The following is a 23,057-nucleotide window of genomic DNA, read 5'->3' as shown; positions in this document are numbered from 1 at the left end:
ATAAGATATTGTCACTTAGGTGGTGCACTACTTAATGAAGAGAATACAGTAACACTCGTAGCTTTCCATTATATCAGGCAATGAAATGAGGTGTAGTGGTGAAAGGAAAATCAGAGAGCTTCATTAAGAAAATGAGATGAGAGAAAAATGTTGCTGAAGGGAGTGGGACAAAATTATCTTCACTTGCAAAGAACAAAGTAGCAGTGTATAAGATTCTGTATTCTACATACCTCAAATTGCCCATCTCTAATTTACCAGTTCCAAACAATTCCCTCCGAGCAAATTCCTTGGAAGAGTCAGGTAAAATGATCAGATGCACATTGAAAGAAATCTTACAAGTTCCTGCTGATATGCCAGACACCATGCTATACAGTCCTAAGAAATTCAAGGGACTAGCTAGGGCTATTCTGTTCGTGTTGGGAGGTTATTCTTCAATGCATTAATGCCCTTAGATACTCTTTAACTGCAGAGATATTTACATACTAAATACAAGGGAACCGAAAGAAGAAAGCCTAAACTGTTTGAAAAGGCTACATCTAACACCAGATGACAGCGTATTGAACAAAAAGAATGGTTGTTTTAGACTACCGCAAAATGAGAACCAAGTTGAGAGAAGATGAATTTGGTAAGTGGTGCGATCTCCCACAGAAAGGGAAAGGAGTTATCCTTTTTCATCAACATCCTCCGGCCAATCAGTGGGTTAGTCACCTTCAAGGATTATCTTGTAGTGAATGGCGTGATGCCTTGAAAATGGCAGGTAACATAGCGGCTGTACGAGCTATTCCAGGCAGGACCATGGACACTAACCGTTGTCGGCGCTGCCATAACAAGGTAGAAACTCTTGCTCATGTCCTCGGTCACTGCCCACATGGAGAAGCTCTACAAAATACTAGGCCCCATAAAATACGATCTGTCATTGCTCAAGCATTAAGGGACTCAGGCTTTACAGTCTTCGAGGAGGTTCACAGTCTCTCTATTACAGACAGCACCCATCAAATTCACGATAGCCTTCAAGGACCACCGAAAAGGCTTTATAATAGATTCAACGATCAGATTCGAGACGTCCGAAACACAACCCAATAAGGTATAAAAGGAACAGAAAACAACATATGAACCAACCATCCCATTTGATGATATGGAAGTCATAGGATTAATGGTTGACACTAGAGGAACCATTCCTCTCTTTTTCGTCCAGTTCTGTAAATCATTTAACCTCAATCAGGCATTAATAAGAGAAATTGCAGTGACTGCCTTGAAATATTCCATCCAAATCCTGAAGAATCATATCTTCCAAACTTTTTAAGGCAATAACATACAGCACAGTATGTCAAATGTGCTAACCAACTCATAATTACTTTTAGTATTCATACTAGCAGTTTTCCACTGGCTCCGCCTGCAACGTACAAAGTATGGTTTTGTTCGTTACTATCATCACAGATGTATTTGCAAAGTTTCAAGTTAATGAAATAAAGCACATGATCTGCTATGGTAATAGAATGTAATATTATGTCTACAAAACACTTGAAAATACATCACATAAAAAATTGAATTAAACGTTCCTTGGAACAACACTACGCGCCGAACTGTTAAAAAGTCCTTCAAAGATCTTCGTCATGGAGACAAATGTACTCATAACTCTTCTCAGAATCTACCAATTTAAGTAGTTATTACCTCAAACAAAAGCGCTCGATCCACTGAGTGTTTTTAGACCAAAACAAACTGCGTACCTCAATCAGAACGAAATATATGATTGCTTCAATGAGAAAAAATGTTGAAGAAATGAGACGTCAAATTGAATGTGCACTCATAACTTTCCTCAGAATCAAACCAATTTGAATAGTTCAGAGCTGAAATGAAAGAGCTTGATCCACTGAGTGTTCTTAGGCCAAAACGAACTCCGTACATGAATTAGAACCAAAGATATGATTGCTTCAAAGAGACAAACAATTGGAAAAAATCAAATAATCTGAGGAAGGCGGAAGTTAAGTGATTTATAGTACAGGATGACAAATCTGTGCATGATTACCTTTCAGTTAAAAAAAAGAATGAAGGAAATCGACCGGATAGAATGGCCAGACTGACTGAATTTAGTTTTCATAAATTTTTTTAATATATAGACTAGCAGTTTCCCGCTGGCTCCGCCCGCAATGTACAATGTATGGTGTTGTACGTTACTATGCTCACGGATGTATTTGCAAAGTTCCGACTTAATGAAATAAAGCTCATGATCTGCTGCGATAATAGAAAACACTTGAAAATACATTACACAAAGAAATTGAATTAAACGTTCCTTGGAACAACACTACGCGCCGAACTATTAAAAAGTCCTTCAAAGATCTTCGTCATAGAGACAAATGTACTCATAACTATTCTCATAATCTATCAATGTAAATAGTTATTACCTCAAAAGCAAGCGCTTGATCCACTGAGCATTTTTAGACCAAAACGAACTGCGTACCTCAATTAGAACGAAAGATACGATTGGTTCAATGAGAAAAAATATTGAAGAAATGAGACGTCAAATTTAATGTGCACTCATAACTTTGCTCAGAATGAACCAATTTGAATAGTTAAGAGCTGAAATGAAAGAACCTGATCCACTGAGTGTTCTTAGGCCAAAACAAACTCTGTACCTCAATTAGAACCAAAGATATGATTGCTTCAAGGATACAAAGAATTGAAAAAAATGAAATAATTTGAGGAAGGTGGAAGTTAAGTGATTTATAGTACCTGATGACAAATTTGTGCATGAATACCTTTAAGTTAAAACAAAAATGAAGGAACTGGACCGGATAGAATGGCCGGACTGACTGACTTTAGTTTTCATTTAAAAAATTTAATATATAGATTGCCTTTCTGTATACTTTGTCTTCAGGGACAATCTCCAGTTGGGGAAGGTGGAAATAAATAAATAAATTAGATGATATTAGATGATAAGGATAAATGCACTATCAGGCGTAAAATACAAGAATGAATGGCATTAAGGATTGCTGCCATTCCTTGTCCCTAGCACGGGGCTAAAATGGCATCTCTATTACATCTTAGGACACCATTTTAAGTTCTTTGTTGCTTTCACTTAGCAACCATTGCTGCGTCGTGTTTCCATTTTCTGTTTTCTCCTGATGGAGAAAGGCACGGTATCGAAACGCGTGTTGAGTGTGTTCATATACTTTATTACACAACATAATCCCAAAAATATTACATCATGAATGATTTAATGAACTCAACATGAGTAAACAATTTTCCTTCCTCTGCTAACAAATGAGCTACTCGTAAACTTACTTTAAATGTAGCTTCATTTTTCACTTTAGTGAAGAAACTGTGCTGTAGTAAAATACTCTGTTTTAAAGTTTCTCATTTTTGTGATCATTCCTTCCATGTTAGTTGGGAATATTGTGATGAATGCTTAGTCTCATAATGCCAACATATATTTTACTCTTTAAGTACAGCTGCAGTGTTACTGCACACTAAACACAATGCTTTGCATCTATTTCAGTAACAAAATAACACTCCATTCTGCCTTAAAATCACAAAATTCGAAGTCCATTTTTCTCTTCTTTTGTGGTTTCAAGGATGACACAATGGATACGCATTGGTATTAAAATGAGATCAAAATGTCATAGAACAATGATTCACGTGGCTTGGTTACGCCGCCTAATTATAACTGCGTATCATCACAGCAGAGGTAACAAAGCAACGTGTGAATGCAAAGATATAGGAAAGCCACACATGGTCTTTCTTGCAACTCCTCAACTAGAAGCCAGCTGTTAGAGTGCGGAATCACCCATAGACAATATGTATCGAAAAACGTAAAAATGTTCCATAACACCACACACAATCTTTCTCACAACTCCTCAACTCGAAGCCGGTTGTTAGAGCGCGGAACCAGCCTTAGACAATTTGTATTGATAAACATAGGAATGTTTCAATTTAAATTCAGCCTCATAGACATTAAAATATTAATTTCATATAATTTTCATGCTTCATGACTAGACATTGGATGTATATGCTGTATAAATCACTAATAGAAGCATGCAATTATGCTGCAAAAAGTGGTGAAATGTGCATTCAAGTATGCACTTATTTTTATGCTATTAAACACTTGTATGAAATGCAAACGTAACATTATTTTACTAGACACGTGATTCACCCACACCGATACATAAAAAGATCATGAATAAACAAGTGAATGAAAAACAAAAAAATCACACTACTTACAGCTGCAGCTGTTCTATGAGTATAAACAATGTGTGCATAGCTTGTGAAACGTATCAATCTAAACAGTATGCAAACTTCTCCTAGATAACACACAATGTGTTAATTAATACACATAATAAATCAATTACTGTAGTAAAGTTTTAACAAAGCCATGTAAAAAAATCACAAACATGAAGAAACACACTTATATACATATTCCTCGTTCATTTTACACTGCACACCTTACCTTCCCTGCACATAATTTGCTTTGCAGTAACTACAAAAGTCTTCTCCAAGTTTTCTGGTTTAAATCTGTGGTGTTTGTCTGTTAAAACTATAGTTCAGTTCTTATGACTTTCGGCTTGACATTTGAGCGATGCCAAGTTTTCTGGTTTAAATCTGTGGTGTTTGTCTGTTAAAACTATAGTTCAGTTCTTATGAGTTTCAACTTGACATTTGAGCGCTGCCTTTAGGCGAAGACTAAGTGAATTAATAAACAGCAAATCATAGGCAGCTGATCACTTCGACAGAGCGTGTTAGACTCTAGTTTCGGTTCCCAGTGTTGTCGATCTGTTTTCTATAACCACATACTATCAGCTGTGTATTGTATTAAGATTAATTTTTTCCATGGTCTTTGTCAGTTCACTCGGTCATTCTTGACAAAGCAAACAGCAAGGAGAGTGAAACCTCAACAAACGATGACAATGCCGACAGTGACTCAGAAATGAGTGGTGTTTGTAGGATTTTTTCCTTCCTTAGGAGAAATTAATCTATCAGCAACACGAGCTCTTCTAAACAGTGAGTAGAAATTTCATTTCATTTTCTCGCATTTTATTTGTTCAAGCATTGATTTTTTTTAAATCTTATAACATATTTAGGGTAAGTCTATGTGTTATTGTTCATCTTATGTGAGTTATGCATTTTGCTACAAAGAATAATTGATTCTGGACTTATATTCGAGTATATATATTTCCGTTCGTGTTGCGTGTTTGGAATCAGCTGTTTATACTCATAACAATTTGGCACCATTGTCTGACATTCGGTTAACTGTCAAGTCAAAACTCATAGAAACGGAACTATACCTTCAATGTGAAGAATGATCTCTCTACATCTACAGATGTGACAGGACAGTACTAGAATTTGGGAGCGAGTGTAGGTGTTAAACATTCTAGTAGATCCATATTATCAGTACCAGCCAAATATATTTGTTTATAGCTATTATGATGTAGCCCAGATTTTGTTTAAGGACATCACGATATTTTGTTTGCAGACAAGACCAAGGTTTCCTGAGATTACTTCCATTTTACGCTTCATTTTCTCCATACTGTCCAGTGAATCACCAAGACTTCTTGACTGATTCTGGTATGATGTGAGTGTGTCTTGATAACTGCCAGTTCCCTTCGAACCGGTTTATTGCCGAAAGAGTTCACGGCATTAATTACTTTACATTTTGTTGAAGACTGCTTGTAAACCACATTAAAATATGCATAATAAAAGTCAAAAACATGCACAATAAATCCTAAATTTGAAAAGTATGCAGTAATCTCAAATATTACACTATTAAACATACGGTAATAATTCATCCAATTTCACCTTCAATTGCACTTCCTTGTTGGTTTTGGAGGTCTACATATTGGCAAACAAAATATGCATTTGCGTACAAATCCAATGTCTATTATGACACAGTTGTAAATGGTGCAGTAAATTGTTTTATATTAATAATAATAATAATAACAATAATAATAATAATAATAATAATAATAATAATAATAATAATAATAATAATAATAATGTTATTTGCTTTATGTCCCACTAACTACTTTTACAGTTCTTCATAAAAGGAAAGAAAAATTCCACCTAATCAATACATTTATTTTCTTGTAAACTATTACAATCTAGGACCGGTTTCGACCCTTCATAGGTCATCCTCAGCTATATCAGAATCACATTTGCATTTCTATCTTATACCTCTGAAAGACCTTCATGATGTATTGTTTCATAATTTTTCAGTGAAAACTTATCTAAAAACTTACAAATTTCTAAGCGTTGTGTTAAAATTAAAAATTAAAATTACAAAAATTTGTCTATTATATACATGCCCTTGGGCTGACAGAATGCATCCTTGGGTTGATTAAGCACGTATCTTAAGTATTGCTTATTCTGTTGAATCGAAACCCTTTTATACTTATGTACAATCGTGAATAGACTATCAGTAAAATTTGATAAATAAAGCTTGCGTGATAATTATAATAAAATATCATGTTACATCTTTATACCTTATTGCTGGAGTGATATTATTTTAGGCAAAATATAAATGAGTGTTAACCTCTATAAAATATTTTTACATAAACACACTAATGTACTTTAAAGTCTATCATTGTACTTTAAAGTCTAAAATACTTATTGCTTGAATCTTGCGTTGTTATGTGGTAAAATATTATAACAATTTGTCTTGTATAACATCAGATATTGATAATGTTTGAATATGCCGTGTATGGTTGGCTTTTAAACCTAATGATTAAATGTCAGTTCCTTCTTGCATAAAATTACAAGTTTCATATTATGTTGATTATGCATTGTATAAAACATAAATGTCTATTAAATTGAATGCTTATCATTTACTACAGAAGTTTTAAAAAAACACTTGAATGTCTAGTAATATAGTCAGTGTGTTTAGTGACACTGAAACGTGTTGGCCTTGATTCTTGCGTTATATTTCCATAATTTGCCTTTTCCTATATATGTCGAATGTTGAACTTTATAGGTTCCATTTGTATAACTGTGAAATGGATCAATATAAGCTTGATACGTGTTAAATTATGGAATATATGTATGATTCAGTTCTGGCCTAACTTCTGGAGTTTTCTCCCATCAAATGTCGTAAGACTGTGGTGGTTCCTTTCCCTTTTTTTAAGGCTGGTAAAGTCTGTAAGCCAAAATGAATGAAGTGAGTTAGATTTCAATAGAAGTGTAATATTGTGTGAATTTGTAAAGCCTGAATTAATTTACTTACTGCTGGATGTTTGAAATGCAAGTTTCTTGGCCGTTTGACGAGTAATGTACCTCGTACTGATGGTTCTAGTGTTGTCTGTTGTGAGAGGGGCGGAGGGATAAGTAGAGGAGGTTGTTACGTGTGTATGGGCGGAGTCACTGAGGTTCGCTGTCTGCGCCGTAGCTTGTGTATGACGTCGTCTGTTGACTATTTTGACGTAGTCGTTTTTTAAGATAGGAACGATTTTATTGAACAAAATATTAGTTTTTTCAGATAACTCATTTATGTTATAATTAGGATTTGCATACTGATCTAGTGTTATATATAATTCTTCACTTATATTAAGCAAAGGACCTTTAGGTTCTACATTTAATATTTTTAAATCGTTATTTATGTCCGTAAAATTGTGCTTATATTCATGCATATGTTGCCCTATTGCCGAGAAATGATTATGCCTAATTGCGTTTACATGCTCATTATATCTAGTCGTGAAATTCCTGCCTGTACGCCCCACATAACTTGTTAAACAGTTGTTACATTCCATTCGGTAGACTCCTGATTGAAGATATTTGTTACTACTATTTACTGATTTGCTATTATATATGACATGCCTATTATTTTGTATAGTCTTAAATGCTATTTTAATGTTATGCTTCCTCAGAACATTGGTTAGTGAATATACGCCCGTATTATTGAAAGTGAAAGTTGCGTAATTTTTTCTGGGTTGATCTGTTTTCGTCAAAGTGGTGTTGGGTTGTGATTTGAACTTACGAATGATGGAATTAACCATTTCTTTTCTATAACCATTTTTTTGAGCTATTTCGTGAATTAGTTGTAGTTCATCTTTGAGATCTGCTTTTGACATCGGTATATTAAACGCTCTATAAATCATACTTTGATATGCTGCTTTTTTATGTGGATTAGGGTGATTAGAATCTATTTTTATGGTGTTTATTGTATGTGTAGGTTTCCGGTAAATTTTGAAGGTGAGATGTTTTTCGTGTCTAGTAACCGTTAGATCTAGGTAATTTAGCTGACCGTTACTCTCAGATTCCTTGGTGAATTGTATACATGTTATCTATGGCATTTATTTTATCCAATATTGCATTTTCGTTGGTTGTTCTGTTGTCGATGATGACGAATACATCATCCACAAATCTGCACCAGAAAGATATTCCTTCAATTTTACTAAATGCAGTATGTTCTAAGTAGTCTAAGTATATATCTGCTATTATTCCGGAGGCGGGTGATCCCATAGGTAGACCTGTTTGTTGATAAATTGTATCGTGAAATTTAAAGAAATTGTTATTGACTGCAAATTTGAGTAATATCATAAATTCCTCAATTTCCAATGTGCTTAATTTACTATATGTTTTGAGATTAGTTCTGATTATGTTTAAGGTTTTGTCAGTGGGGATATTTGGATACATATTTGTTACATCATAGGAGGCTATGGAATGATATTTATCTAACTTAAAGTTCTTTGTTTTGTTGCAAAAATCTATGGAATTTCGTATGCTCTTATTAGCCTGAAAGGAATAGTGATTTTTTAGAAATTTCTGAATAAATTTAGAGAGATTATATGTGGGACTAGATCTATAATTTACTATGGTTCTCATAGGGGTATTTTCTTTGTGAATTTTGGGAAGAGCTTTAGCATTCGGTAACTGGGGGTTCATTATTATTAAGCTATTTGCTTCTGCTTCGGTGAGTAAAAAACGTGTGTTCTTAAGCAAGTTTTTTAGGTTTCTTTGTACTGTAATTGTGGGGTCTTTACGTATTGTACGGAATGTGTTATTATTGAAACATTCTTTTGTTTTTTGAATGTATATATCTTTGTTCATAATTACCGTTGTGTTCCCTTTGTCGGCTTTTGTTATCAGGAGATTATCACGTTTGACCTTTTCTTTTAAGCTATTAATGTGTGTTTTGTCCATTTTATTGCTATTAGATATGTTTTCTTGTATTCTGTTGATGTACTGCGGGAGTTTTTTTTTACAATATCGTGTCTAACTTCTTCACGTATTTCATGCGGAATTCTCTGTATGGCTAATTCTGTTTCTGCTATTGCGGTAGTAACGTTCTGTAGTATTGAGGCGTTATTCCAGTTATGTTTTGGACCTTTGCTTAAAATTTCATACTCTGCTTTACTGAATATTGTATCCGTGAGATTTTTTAATGGTGGGTAAAATTGGTGCATTCTATCTCCTGTGGACTGAGCTAAGTTATTATTTTCTGCAAGGTGAGTCACCTGTTTTTCTTTCTGAGTTCGTTTCAAGGTTTCTAATTTCTTGTCTAGGGTGTTCTGTTTTTTTATGGCTAGATGTTCAATTTTCTCATTCGTTACTCGTTGGAAGTGATCCCAATAGCTAAGTGGTAGCTCTTGGGATACTTTCAATTGTAAAGGGTATAGTATATTATTCAAGTGTTGTTTTTTACGATAAAAAAATTTTATTTCAGTTTTTATCCAGATTTTATTGGTTTTCTTTAAAGTGTCACGTGTCTGTCTTGTGTTTCTATGTTTGTTGTTATATTTAGTTAAAAACTTCGGAATTAGGTCATGAGCGAGGCATTCTTTCAAAAATGCTATGTTCTTAATTGTATTCATTAATTTAATTCTGATATTCCTATATTTATATGCTTGACTCTTTGCCTGGTTGGCGTTAACATCTTGATTTATGAATTTCATTTTCCGTATTGACATTTACCAATCTTCATAAAAGGAAAGAAAAATTCCACCTAATCAATACATTTATTTTCTTGTAAACTATTACAATCTAGGACCGGTTTCGACCCTTCATAGGTCATCCTCAGCTATATCAGAATCACATTTGCATTTCTATCTTATACCTCTGAAAGACCTTCATGATGTATTGTTTCATAATTTTTCAGTGAAAACTTATCTAAAAACTTACAAATTTCTAAGTGTTGTGTTAAAATTAAAAATTAAAATTACAAAAATTTGTCTATTATATACATGCCCTTGGGCTGACAGAATGCATCCTTGGGTTGATTAAGCACGTATCTTAAGTATTGCTTATTCTGTTGAATCGAAACCCTTTTATACTTATGTACAATCGTGAATAGACTATCAGTAAAATTTGATAAATAAAGCTTGCGTGATAATTATAATAAAATATCATGTTACATCTTTATACCTTGTTTCTGGAGTGATATTATTTTAGGCAAAATATAAATGCGTGTTAACCTCTATAAAATATTTTTACATAAACACACTAATGTACTTTAAAGTCTAATCATTGTACTTTAAAGTCTAAAATACTTATTGCTTGAATCTTGCGTTGTTATGTGGTAAAATATTATAACAATTTGTCTTGTATAACATCAGATATTGATAATGTTTGAATATGCCGTGTATGGTTGGCTTTTAAACCTAATGATTAAATGTCAGTTCCTTCTTGCATAAAATTACAAGTTTCATATTATGTTGATTATGCATTGTATAAAACATAAATGTCTATTAAATTGAATGCTTATCATTTACTACAGAAGTTTTAAAAAACACTTGAATGTCTAGTAATATAGTCAGTGTGTTTAGTGACACTGAAACGTGTTGGCCTTGATTCTTGCGTTATATTTCCATAATTTGCCTTTTCCTATATATGTCGAATGTTGAACTTTATAGGTTCCATTTGTATAACTGTGAAATGGATCAATATAAGCTTGATACGTGTTAAATTATGGAATATATGTATGATTCAGTTCTGGCCTAACTTCTGGAGTTTTCTCCCATCAAATGTCGTAAGACTGTGGTGGTTCCTTTCCCTTTTTTTAAGGCTGGTAAAGTCTGTAAGCCAAAATGAATGAAGTGAGTTAGATTTCAATAGAAGTGTAATATTGTGTGAATTTGTAAAGCCTGAATTAATTTACTTACTGCTGGATGTTTGAAATGCAAGTTTCTTGGCCGTTTGACGAGTAATGTACCTCGTACTGATGGTTCTAGTGTTGTCTGTTGTGAGAGGGGCGGAGGGATAAGTAGGGAAGGTTTTTACGTGTGTATGGGCGGAGTCACTGAGGTTCGCTGTCTGCGCCGTAGCTTGTGTATGACGTCGTCTGTTGACTATTTTGACGTAGTCGTTTTTTAAGATAGGAACGATTTTATTGAACAAAATATTAGTTTTTTCAGATAACTCATTTATGTTATAATTAGGATTTGCATACTGATCTAGTGTTATATATAATTCTTCACTTATATTAAGCAAAGGACCTTTAGGTTCTACATTTAATATTTTTAAATCGTTATTTATGTCCGTAAAATTGTGCTTATATTCATGCATATGTTGCCCTATTGCCGAGAAATGATTATGCCTAATTGCGTTTACATGCTCATTATATCTAGTCGTGAAATTCCTGCCTGTACGCCCCACATAACTTGTTAAACAGTTGTTACATTCCATTCGGTAGACTCCTGATTGAAGATATTTGTTACTACTATTTACTGATTTGCTATTATATATGACATGCCTATTATTTTGTATAGTCTTAAATGCTATTTTAATGCTATGCTTCCTCAGAACATTGGTTAGTGAATATACGCCCGTATTATTGAAAGTGAAAGTTGCGTAATTTTTTCTGGGTTGATCTGTTTTCGTCAAAGTGGTGTTGGGTCGTGATTTGAACTTACGAATGATGGAATTAACCATTTCTTTTCTATAACCATTTTTTTGAGATACTTTTACAGTTTTCGGAGACGCCGAGGTGCCAGGATTTTTTCCCGCAGGAGTTCTTTTAAGTGCCAGTAAATCTATCGACATGAGGCTGACGTATTTGATATTGTGTTTTATAGGCATGGAAAAAAAAAAAAAAAAAGACAGACATCCAGAAGATGAATTTGTCTACTGGTTTCACGGTATTTGAATTTCAACGTCGCACACTTTCCAAGAGGCATACCATATTTACTTGTGTATTAGACCCTTTTTCCCTCCACTTTTACAGCCAAAAAAGTAAAGGGGGTCCAATATGTGATAACCTCAAATTTTGTGCAGTGAACACATGACTTCTAGGCTATAAAGAGCTATAAATTGCACATGCAAACATTCTACACTGTTCTTTAGCAAACTTATGAATGTATTCGAGTTATACCGGCTATTTTCAATGGGAGGCAGTATTTCTAAATGTAAAAAGTCGACTTTTAGGCCTACATATAAAGTAAATATAATCCGTTTTAGTTACTCATATCACGTCATTCGTTTCATCTCATTAATTCGTCTGATGAATTTCTGTCAAATATTTTCACTGCCTTGTCAATACTTATACATTTTATTTTATTTAATTACCGTACATGTACATGTTTCGAGAGCCACCTCCCTCTTCTTCAGCGGTGCCAAACATTAATTGATCCTTGGACTATGGTACAATGGTATAATATAACAAGTATATATGAATTTTGAAAATTCTTACAACAATTTCTCTTAGTTTCACCTTTCCTATTTACTATGTCATTTGTTGCAGATTTTACTGGAAATTTCCTAACTAATGTAATCTATTAAATTAATCTCTATATGTTAATTTATGTTCTTATTTACATCTGAAAGAATAATTATTTCTTCTTGTCTAAATTTAACATTTACTTGTCATTTAGTGGAAATCCTTAAATAAATCAATTTGTAAAATAACAGATAACATCTATAAATAGTCTTTATCCTAAAATCGTAAAATCATAAATAATAAATATCAATTCGTAAAATAATAAATAACATCTATAAAATTAGTTATTCTTTAAAATGTTTCTGCTCTCTTCTTTTTTCTTAAAGTCTGCTATAATTTTCTAGACCTCTCATATCAGAATATCTTCTCTTAATCTCGTCCAATTCTTCATTCCATCTAATTTATCCAAAAATTAAAATGATGTGATATTGGTCTGAACCCAAACAATATGTCCTCCTTCCTTCCTTGTTGTCAATCTGCTACTGGTTACGCGATGACCATGCTGGTCGCTTTCTAACCGTCAAACTCTTCAGCTCGACTGGTTGCCAAAATTTAACCTTGACCGAAGTATTCTTGTACTAGTTTGAATAAACAAACGTGTTCTGCTCTCTGCTGTCAATGACCTTGTTAGGCTCGCTGCTACCCGTCGCTGTGCTGCCGGCAGTACAAGAATACTTCGGTCAAGGTTAAATTTTGGCAACCAGTCGAGCTGAAGAGTTTGACGGTTAGAAAGCGACCAGCATGGTCATCGCGTAACCAGTAGCAGATTGACAACAAGGAAGGAAGGAGGACATATTGTTTGGGTTCAGACCAATATCACATTTTAATTTTTGGATAAATTAGATGGAATGAATTGGACGAGATTAAGAGAAGATATTCTGATATGAGAGGTCTAGAAAATTATAGCAGACTTTAAGAAAAAAAGCAAGAGCAGAAACATTCTAAAGAATAACTAATTTTATAGATGTTATTTATTATTTTACGAATTGATATTTATTATTTATGATTTTACGATTTTAGGATAAAGACTATTTATAGATGTTATCTATTATTTTACAAATTGATTTATTTAAGGATTTCCACTAAATGACAAGTAAATGTTAAATTTAGACAAGAAGAAATAATTATTCTTTCAGATGTAAATAAGGACATAAATTAACATATAGAGATTAATTTAAAAGATTACATTAGTTAGGAAATTTCCAGTAAAATCTGCAACAAATGACATAGTCAATAGGAAAGGTGAAACTAAGAGAAATTGTTGTAACAATTTTCAAAATTCATATATACTTGTTATATTATACCATTGTACCATAGTCCAAGGATCAATTAATGTTTGGCACCGCTGAAGAAGAGAGCGGTGGCTCTCGAAACATGTACATGTACGGTAATTAAATAAAATAAAATGTATAAGTATTGAAAAGGCGGTGAAAATACTTTACAGAAATTTGAATATAAGTCAATACGGACCAACATGGTGAAAATAATCAATTCCTCTGATGAAGTCGATGTCAGGAAGGGCATACGGTCGTAAAAGCTCGCTACGAAGATTTGTCTCACTTCATACTCGACCCCGTAGAGAAAAAGGATAAGGGTATCGTATTATGCAATATTGATACAAAATAACTCAATGGCCAGTCACTTGTCTCCATCAGCTGAGCAGTAGACCTATCACACAGTAAACCTGATAACTGTTTTCATTTTACTTGTCTTGCGCCGCCAACTTCCCCCGCTACCAGAGTATCGTTATTCCAAATGAAGTCATCTTCACTGCCATCTCGTCAGCCATGCACTGCAATCGAGACCGAGAGCATTCCAGGTCCCGTCTTTTTGAACCTTTTAAAAATAGTTTTGTTTCCGACTATAGAGTCCAAACTGAGTGAAGCTATTCCCAAATGGTTTCTAGAGATGGTCTCTGATATTCCCAGCTGGTGTATGTGTAGCAGAAGCCACTCCTCCTGAACAAAGCCGTGTTGTTGAAAGCGCGCCAAACCACCAGCTGATAACTAGTGTATGTTATGAGTTGTATTTCTGAATGTAATACATAGTGACTAGAAGCATTCTTTAAATAACTGTGGCTGTTGAAAGCCAGACCCTTATTTTTAAGTGTATTTCATGCATGTTCTCTACATTTATCACATCAGGATTTACCTAAACAGCTGTAAATGAGATAAGAGAGACCGCTTCATTTAGGTGAGGTATGCTATCACCCGGATAGTGCTAAAAGTTCCACGAAGGAAAGAATAAAAATAAATAACAGGAAAGTCTGCCGCGTTTATGGATATCTACAGGTGTTACATGTTATAATTCTCATGTTTAGGTCCATATTGAAATGTACAATGAAGTCAAATATTTGAGTTTATTTATTCCACCTGTTCGTCCGACTCGTTGGCTGAATGGTCAGCGTACTGGCCTTCGGTTCTGAGGGTCCCGGGTTCGATTCCCGGCCGGGTCGGGGATTTTAATCGCTTGTGATTAATTCTTCTGGCTCGGGGACTGGGTGTATGTGTCCGTCCCAACACTCTACTCATCACATTCAGACAACATACTACACTACCAACCACCACAGAAACACGCAATAGCGATTACATCCCTCCATACAGGGTTGGCGTCAGGAAGGGCATCCGGCCGTAAAACAGGGCCAAATCCACATGTGCGACGCAGTTCGCACCCGCGACCCTACAGGTGTGGGAAAAAGCAGTAGAAAAAGAAGAAGAAGAATTTATTCCACCTGTTCAATACATAAAAAAACGATAATGAATTAAATAAAATTATAGGGACATGTTTCGCCCTTTAATTATGGGCATCTTCAGCCTTAATCTCAAACTGAAAGTTGATTAATCAGGTACCTGATTGTAATTAACTTATATATGAATGTGAGGGAAATGTTGGAAATGTGCAAAAAGGTTGACAATAGTTATGAAATTCTTAATATCAGGCCTTAATAAAGTCTAAAATACAAATATTCGTAAAATTATACACTTTCTTGAATATAGTTAAGAAATTCTTGAAATGAGGCCTTAATGAAGTTTAAAATACAAGTAGTCATGAGTTTATACACTAGAGGAAACTTTTGGATCTTAAACAGATTGAATATCACTATAATAATCACATCAAGTGGGGTTTATAATAAATGTGAAGTGATAAAACTGTAGTATGCGAGAAGAAGAGTGCTTGAAGGTAAGTTGCTGTGTTAAATGTTAGCAGGAAGGAACGGCATTAGTCTTTTGTGTGGAGTCGTAAGGGAAGTTACACATAATGTTTTCTCTCCGAATCTTCTTTACGTCAACCAATTTCAACGTTAATAAAGAGACTTCAATCCAAACTTCCCTTACGACTCTACACAAGAGACTACTGCCGTTCCTTCCTGCTAACATTGAACACAGCAACTTACCTTCAAGCACTCTTCTTCTCTCATGCTTCTAGAAAACTACAGTTTTATCAATTCACATTTATTATAAACCCCACTTGAAGTGATTATTATAGTGACATTCAATCTGTTTAAGATCCAAAAGTTTCCTCTAGTGTATAAACTCACGACTACTTGTATTTTAAACTTCATTAAGGCCTCATTTCAAGAATTTCTTAACTATATTCAAGAAAGTGTATAATTTTATGGATATTTGTATTTTAGACTTTATTAAGGCCTGATATTAAGAATTTCATAACTATTGTCAACCTTTTTGCACATTTCCAACATTTCCTTCACATTCACATAAGTTAATTACAATCAGGTACCTGATTAATCAACTTTCAGTTTGAGATTAAAGCTGAAGATGCCCATAATTAAAGGGCAAAACATGTCCCTATAATTTTATTTAATTTATCTTTTTTTATGTATTAAACAGGTGGAATACATAAACTTTAATATTTATTTGACTTTATCTACAGGTGTGGCGGTAATGCATTTATTATCATAATTTTTAGTTTTGTACGTTCGTTGTCTCCCATTTTTTTTTACTAATGCACTAATGCATACCCTAGTATGTTTTATTTGGCGTCTGCGAAAATCGTTGGAAGTAAGTGGGGACATAAAAATCAATATTACTATTATTTGTTACGTACGTTGGCGAGTAAAACAATTGTGACTGGATTGTTTTTATCACGTTTTAAACCTCCTTCTCTCACAAAAACCCTACATTGGCTCGAGTTACGAGATATTAAACGATTACTTTGTTAATGATCTTGCCTATAGGCCTAGCAACAACCGTGAATATTTCTTAACTAAAGTAAACTCCTTTCCTCATCTCAAGGTGGTGCAGCTCTTTTTTAGACAGGCCCCCAGTGGAAGGGAGTTGCCTGTACCATTTTTACTGCAAATCAACCTTCCTGCCATTCATGAATCTCTGGCAATACGGTCTCGGGAATCGAACTCAGGCTCCCGAGTACAGCAGCTAATTGTGCTAACCATTATGCTGGTGGACATTCTTAACTACAAAACACAGACATATATACACACTAGATTGGAGTGAGCACATAATAAGCATCAGTAGGAAAATTCACTCGTCACTTCACCCTCTCAAAACTCGCCAATCACTTCTTCCACTAAGCTTGAAAATTAAACTTATCCAGACCCTCATATTTCCCATACTTAATTATTGTGATATTGTAATGATAGATGCCACCATGGAACAGACATTAAAATTACAGAGGGCAATGAACTCATGCATTAGGTTTATATTTTCAATTAAATTTCCAACTCATATCTCCCCTTATTATGAAATTATCTCCTGGTTAAAAATCTATAAACTATGACATCTTCACATTGCAACTCTCGTATTTCATCTATTGAATGAATCTAAACCCCAGTATTTATCCTCAAAGTTTAATTTACTCTCCTCCTCTCATGAACACAACACACAATCGACTACTACACTCTCAATTCCTGTGCATCGCTCATCTTCATTTAACCGCTCCTTTCAAGGTCTGGTGCAAGGCTATGGAATTCCCTTCCAGTCAGTGTTAGGAATTGCACTTCCTTAGCTTCTTTCAAGTGATCTTGCCGAGATTACCTATTAAATGTATAACCAGCTTGTATGAATGGCAGTATGAATGGAAGAATGAATGAGGTTAGGATTTATATTTTGTTATATTATTTCATTACATTATTTCATTATTCTGTTTTATGAAGTTTATTAGATATGTAGTTATGTGTAAGAGAGGGCCGTGAGCCTTAACTTCACCACAAATGAAAGCATGAAAATAAATAAATAAATAAATAAAATATACATGACTGATGCATGCTTGCAATGCACGGGTCAGACACAAAACTATTCACCTATTTGTGCGACGTCATCAGAGCTGCAGTAGGCCTACACTACGGATGCGGATATTTCTTAACTACGAAACACAGATGTACCGCATGACTTTGACGTTTATATTCATTGCGTGGGTCGTACGGACGAAACTATTCACAAATTTGTGAGATGTCATCAGAGCTGAAATAAGGCTTGTACCCGCTTCGAAGCGGAAGCGTTGTTCTTCTCTGAAGAATTACGTTGGAGGGTCTTGTATGCGAGTTTTTTTTTCTTTGTCTCGAAAAGCCAAGGAGGGTCTAATACGCGAGGGAGTCCAATACACAAATAAATACGGTAATTTGCTCTAAAATGGCATTATTTTATACGCAGACCAAGCGTCAAGCAATAGCAAGTTACTGTCACCAGTTATGGGCCACATCACTATGTTATACTAGTATAAATATCTATGCATTCTGTGAGAGGATACTTAGCTGATCATCCTGAATTGTTTACATCTTGTAAAGATTCCACCTTTGACCTTGCCAACACAAATTTTTGTGATCACTGTGACAGATCATTTTTCATTTGCTGCTTACAATCAAGTTAAATGTTCATTTTGCAAATATAAATGATGTGCATTTTGTAAAGTGTAGCACATATATCTCATAGAGTTGCTCTCTGCATTCCTTTTCTGTTGTTCTGTCATGCACATGGGAATCATCATTACTAGGTACTAATGCTTTTGAATGGGCCTACCTAGACACTGCATTTGCGATCTCTCACTCAGGTAGGTTCCCTGTGAGAAGATAAAAGTTGATCAGAGATTTCTGTTCAACTATCCAGTTATATCTGGGATTTTGTGACAGCTGTTTCTTAAACCAGGAATTCTTGATGGTGAGATTATTTCTAAGACAAAAGTCAAGGAGGCACTCTGCTTGTCGGTGTTTCGAAAACCATCAGAGCCAAACACATCTTCATATCCTGCCCTCACAGTTCCAATATGGGCATTCAGATCTCTCATAATGATTACATTAATATCACATCAATTTTAATTTCAAAAATATTATCTTAATGATTATTCAGTATTTCACAACAAAATGGTTACCGTAGTACTTACACGTAGCTTGTAATCAAACAACAGGAAAAGTCTAACAGAGTGTACAGCTTTGTAATTGTGAATGGAAAGTTCAAACTCTATATGAAGTTCATCACGCCTTCCATCGTTATTGTGATCTTCTTCTCTTGACTGAAAACAAGAAGGAAAATAAATACATATATATTCTTTGTTTTATGAGATTCCAAGTGGCTATTTTCAGGTTGTTGACAAATGCTTGCAGTTATTGGGCAAGGGTGTAATAATCCCATTATTCATAAAAGATGATTAAGAAGGAATGTAACAACTACAGAGAAATCACTCTTATTTCACTTGTAGTCAAGATGTTTGGGAAGATATTGGAAGATTACAGGTGGAATTAGAAAAGAAAATGGAAGAAGAAAAATATGGCTTTAGGAAAGAAAGATCAATATTTGAGCTGCTGTTCACACTTTTAAAAAGTTTAAACTCATATGTTCATTTTTTGTGCATTATGCCAAAATCTATATTGAATTATTGTGTTCTGAAAGTAGAATATTTTCAATGAGACTGTAAACTCAATTTTATAAGACTCAATTTAGAACTAGAGTCTGGCAAGATATGACAATTGTTATCCAAATGCAAGATTTGTACAAAAACTTTGTGAATTTTAATATGCAGTGTACCATAATTGTAAATTTTTATGCTATGTTTAGATTGTTTTCAACTCAGTACAATACAAGATGTATGTTAAAAATGCCCACTGAAAAAGGAAAATAAATACAAATATATTCTTTGTTTTATGAGATTCCAAGTGGCTATTTTTCAGGTTGTTGACAAATACTTGTAGTTATTGGGCAAGGACGTAATAATAATAATAATAGTAATAATAAGGACCAAAACATGTATGTTTTTTTAAAGTAAATTTGATATGAACTTGTACCCACTCAGGGAGGTTGAATAAGATATTAAGCCTGCGACGTTCAAGAGCCCTTGTTCAAGAATATAATAAGATCATGTCCAATCCAACTCTACCTATCCATAGAGATGTTGCAGATCTCTGGAGACAAAGGCTGAAATCCCGTAAGCCACCGATGAAAACAGCTAAGAATCTAATGGATGCTGGTTTCAATTTAAAAGAGAAATGGAAAGAGCAATGGATTCGTACAGCTCCGGAGTGGCCCAGCCTCTTTAATCCAAACCACGCCCCAGCTGGTTTCAGCTTGCCAAGAAGAACGTGGGCATCACTAAACAGGTTCCGCACAAATTGTGGAAGATCTGCATTCTCCCTTCACCAGTGGAGCATCAGGGACTCTCCAGCGTGTGATTGTGGTGCTTTAGTCCAGACCATGCATCATATAATGGACGAATGCCCTCTGCGTGCTTATGGTGGAGACCAAAAAGACTTTGCTGATGTCTCAGTATCCGTAGTGCAGTGGATAAACAATTTAGATATTCATGTGTAATTGTTCCCTACTTACCATGTATTCTTTGCAGGTTTTTCTTTTGTATAATATTGTATATACTTGTCCATTCTGTAAATTCCATATGCTTAATAATAATAATAATAATAATAATAATAATAATAATAATAATAATAATAATAATAAGATATTGAATAGGAGGAAAAAATAAAGGCTTATACTTTGTACAATTCAGCACTGTCAATACAGATCATGAAGTTACTATGTAAAAATTCTCCCAGATTTTTATCTGGAGCCTTTCCATTTCTCTGATGGTGTTATAGACCTTTCCTTCTTCATACATACTTCTTACATTCGAACTGCATATCTTCATTGCGATCGACCCGGAGATTCTTAGCACCCCCTGGCCACTGAAGGCCTGCCGGGACCAGGGACCGAGGAATTTGTTTGTTCAGCCACACTGATGATATCCTGGGGAAAATTAATTGAGGTGGTTTTCTGTTGCCTTCCTCAATGCCATTTTAGACTGTTCAACAGCCACCCTTAACAAAGGGAACAGTTGCTGTTGTAGCTGCCTCTCTGAGGTACCGACTCCAACATGGATACAGATACCCTTTTACTCAATTAAACCAAGCATTGGGCTGCCTTTTCCGCCACCGCCTCCGCTGTAGGTAGCGTTGAGGTCTTTATTCGTAACCCTGAGCTGGGACCCGTACCAGATGCTACAGTGTGTTCTGTGAAAGTTTATTGAAAAGCATTGTGAGAAACCAATGCACCTACAGCTTGCTTTCCTTGACCTGGGAAAGACCTCTGACAGAGCACCACACTAATTTATTTGGTTTGCTCTCCGTGAGCACAGAGTACCTATCTAAAGAGCTAAAAGAATGGGTCAAACAGCTCTATCATGATCCAAAAAGTCAATTACAATCAGCTGCTGGATTATCAAGTGATTTCCCTGATCCTGTGAAAGTACATCAAGTCTCACCTCTCCTCTTCATCAGAGTAATGGATACTGTTGCAAGAGTTCTGCAGAAAAATGAACCTTGGACTACTTTAAACTAATGATGTGCTCTTGGTTTCTGACAACAACAATGACATTCAACATTAAGTTCAAGTCCAGAACTGCCTTGCAGAAGTTGGCCTTTGGCTCAACATGAGGAAAACAGAATATCTTGCTACAGATGTAAATAATTCAGGTTCCATCAAAATCAATGTTGTTGACCTACCAACAACAAAGACTTTTCAGCACCTTGACTTGACAACTAGGCAAATATATGAATGTATGATTAACTAGGCTACTGCTGACAGAACCCTCAGTGCAGAAATCCTTCATCATTTAAGCACTGCATGGCTTAAATGCCCAATCATTGCAAATGTTAAGGAAAAGGAAAAAGACTAGCACTAACTTATATCCAATCATTACAACACAAGTCATGGAATATACCAACCCAACAGTCTGTTTTTCAAGGCTGAGATCAGGTGTGTGTGTGTGTGTGTGTTACTTTAGCACCATCCACTCTAAACCTACAAGGTTAGACCTTGTTTAGGTGAGTGTAAGCCTAGGCCTATACATTTAAATACCACCAATGGTCGAGACGATAGTGGCACCCACCATTCCAAGAGTTTTAGCTTCTTTTTTTCTACTTCACTGATTTCCTTTCACTTATTTACAAAATAACTTTTTAAAATATTACGCTAAAAATTCTCAAGGTCAGCTAATATTAAAAGTTCCAAGGCCTATTCCCTAATAACAACTTTTTTCTCTTTCAAAATCTACCTTTCCTACATAGATGTAACCTCTAAATTGCAAGGAAAACTTTCATGATCTGTAGTACACTGAACTAAATCATACGTAACAACTAGGCAATGTCCTTCTCATCGCTTACAAAACATTCATTCTCTAAACTCTTAAACATACTGTACAGAATGTAAAGTGACAAAAGTAACTGTAAAAAACACTCAGCAAAAATATATGCTCAATACTCACGTGAACATTACTAACCTTCACTAACGAGCACAGACCACGATCCCTCAAGAAATTATTAAGATTTGGAAATGTACTGCATAATATTGGAGTATCCAAATGATCAGTTTCCACCACCACGATATACTGGTGTTTATAAAGAACGTCTGGTTGTTCTCGGTATGTTTCGGTCTTTAACCAGAAACCTAAAAATGTATAATCCACTTAAATGTGCTTCGCATAACAACGTGTAAATAAAAGCAGAATATCAGTTTAAAAACTACTTCAAGAAAGTATAATTACCATGACTTCTGTATGCTAAAAGAAAAGGGCCAATTACAGTAATTAACGCAGACAAAATTAGAAAAACTGTAGTATTCGAACACAACGTACTTCGATGTTTGTAAACAACATTATAAGAAAATGCTTCATACACTGCCATTACATGTGTTTGAAAATCGTAATATCAAGCGAAGCGTCAAAATACAGTGCAACCAATAAAATAATTATTGTGACTTTATTTTTATAAAGAATACCCCTGTCAAATATCAATAATCTTCAAAAATAAGTTTCAAACATACGGGAATTAAACAATGTATTCATCAATTCGATTTTCTGACTTAATTTCCTCCGAAATTAATAAATACCTAATCGATTTATACTCTCCTTACGTTGGCTATACATTAAAACATCGTACGATCGTTGCTATAGGAACGACCGACGA

The 23,057-nt window shown here is 34.7% G+C and overlaps 1 protein-coding gene across 1 annotated transcript in view; it reads right to left on the bottom strand.

Moving 5' to 3' along the window:
- Positions 1-22,855, bottom strand: part of LOC136877038 (transmembrane protein 231) — a 66,749-nt gene extending 43,894 nt beyond the window's left edge. Inside the window, exons 1-3 of the mRNA XM_067150840.2 lie at positions 22,637-22,855; positions 22,373-22,539; positions 18,992-19,120 (exon numbers count right to left, since the gene is read on the bottom strand). Coding sequence (XP_067006941.1) covers positions 18,992-19,120; positions 22,373-22,539; positions 22,637-22,775 — 435 coding nt within the window. The 5' untranslated portion in view covers positions 22,776-22,855. The remainder of the gene's footprint in view (positions 1-18,991; positions 19,121-22,372; positions 22,540-22,636) is intronic.
- Positions 22,856-23,057: the final 202 nt, after the last annotated feature.

The sequence above is a fragment of the Anabrus simplex genome, chromosome 7 (assembly GCF_040414725.1).
Source record: "Anabrus simplex isolate iqAnaSimp1 chromosome 7, ASM4041472v1, whole genome shotgun sequence".
In the NCBI taxonomy this organism is placed as follows: domain Eukaryota; kingdom Metazoa; phylum Arthropoda; class Insecta; order Orthoptera; family Tettigoniidae; genus Anabrus; species Anabrus simplex.
Note: the sequence above shows the minus strand (reverse complement) of the source record. Positions and strands in the feature narration are given on the sequence as shown.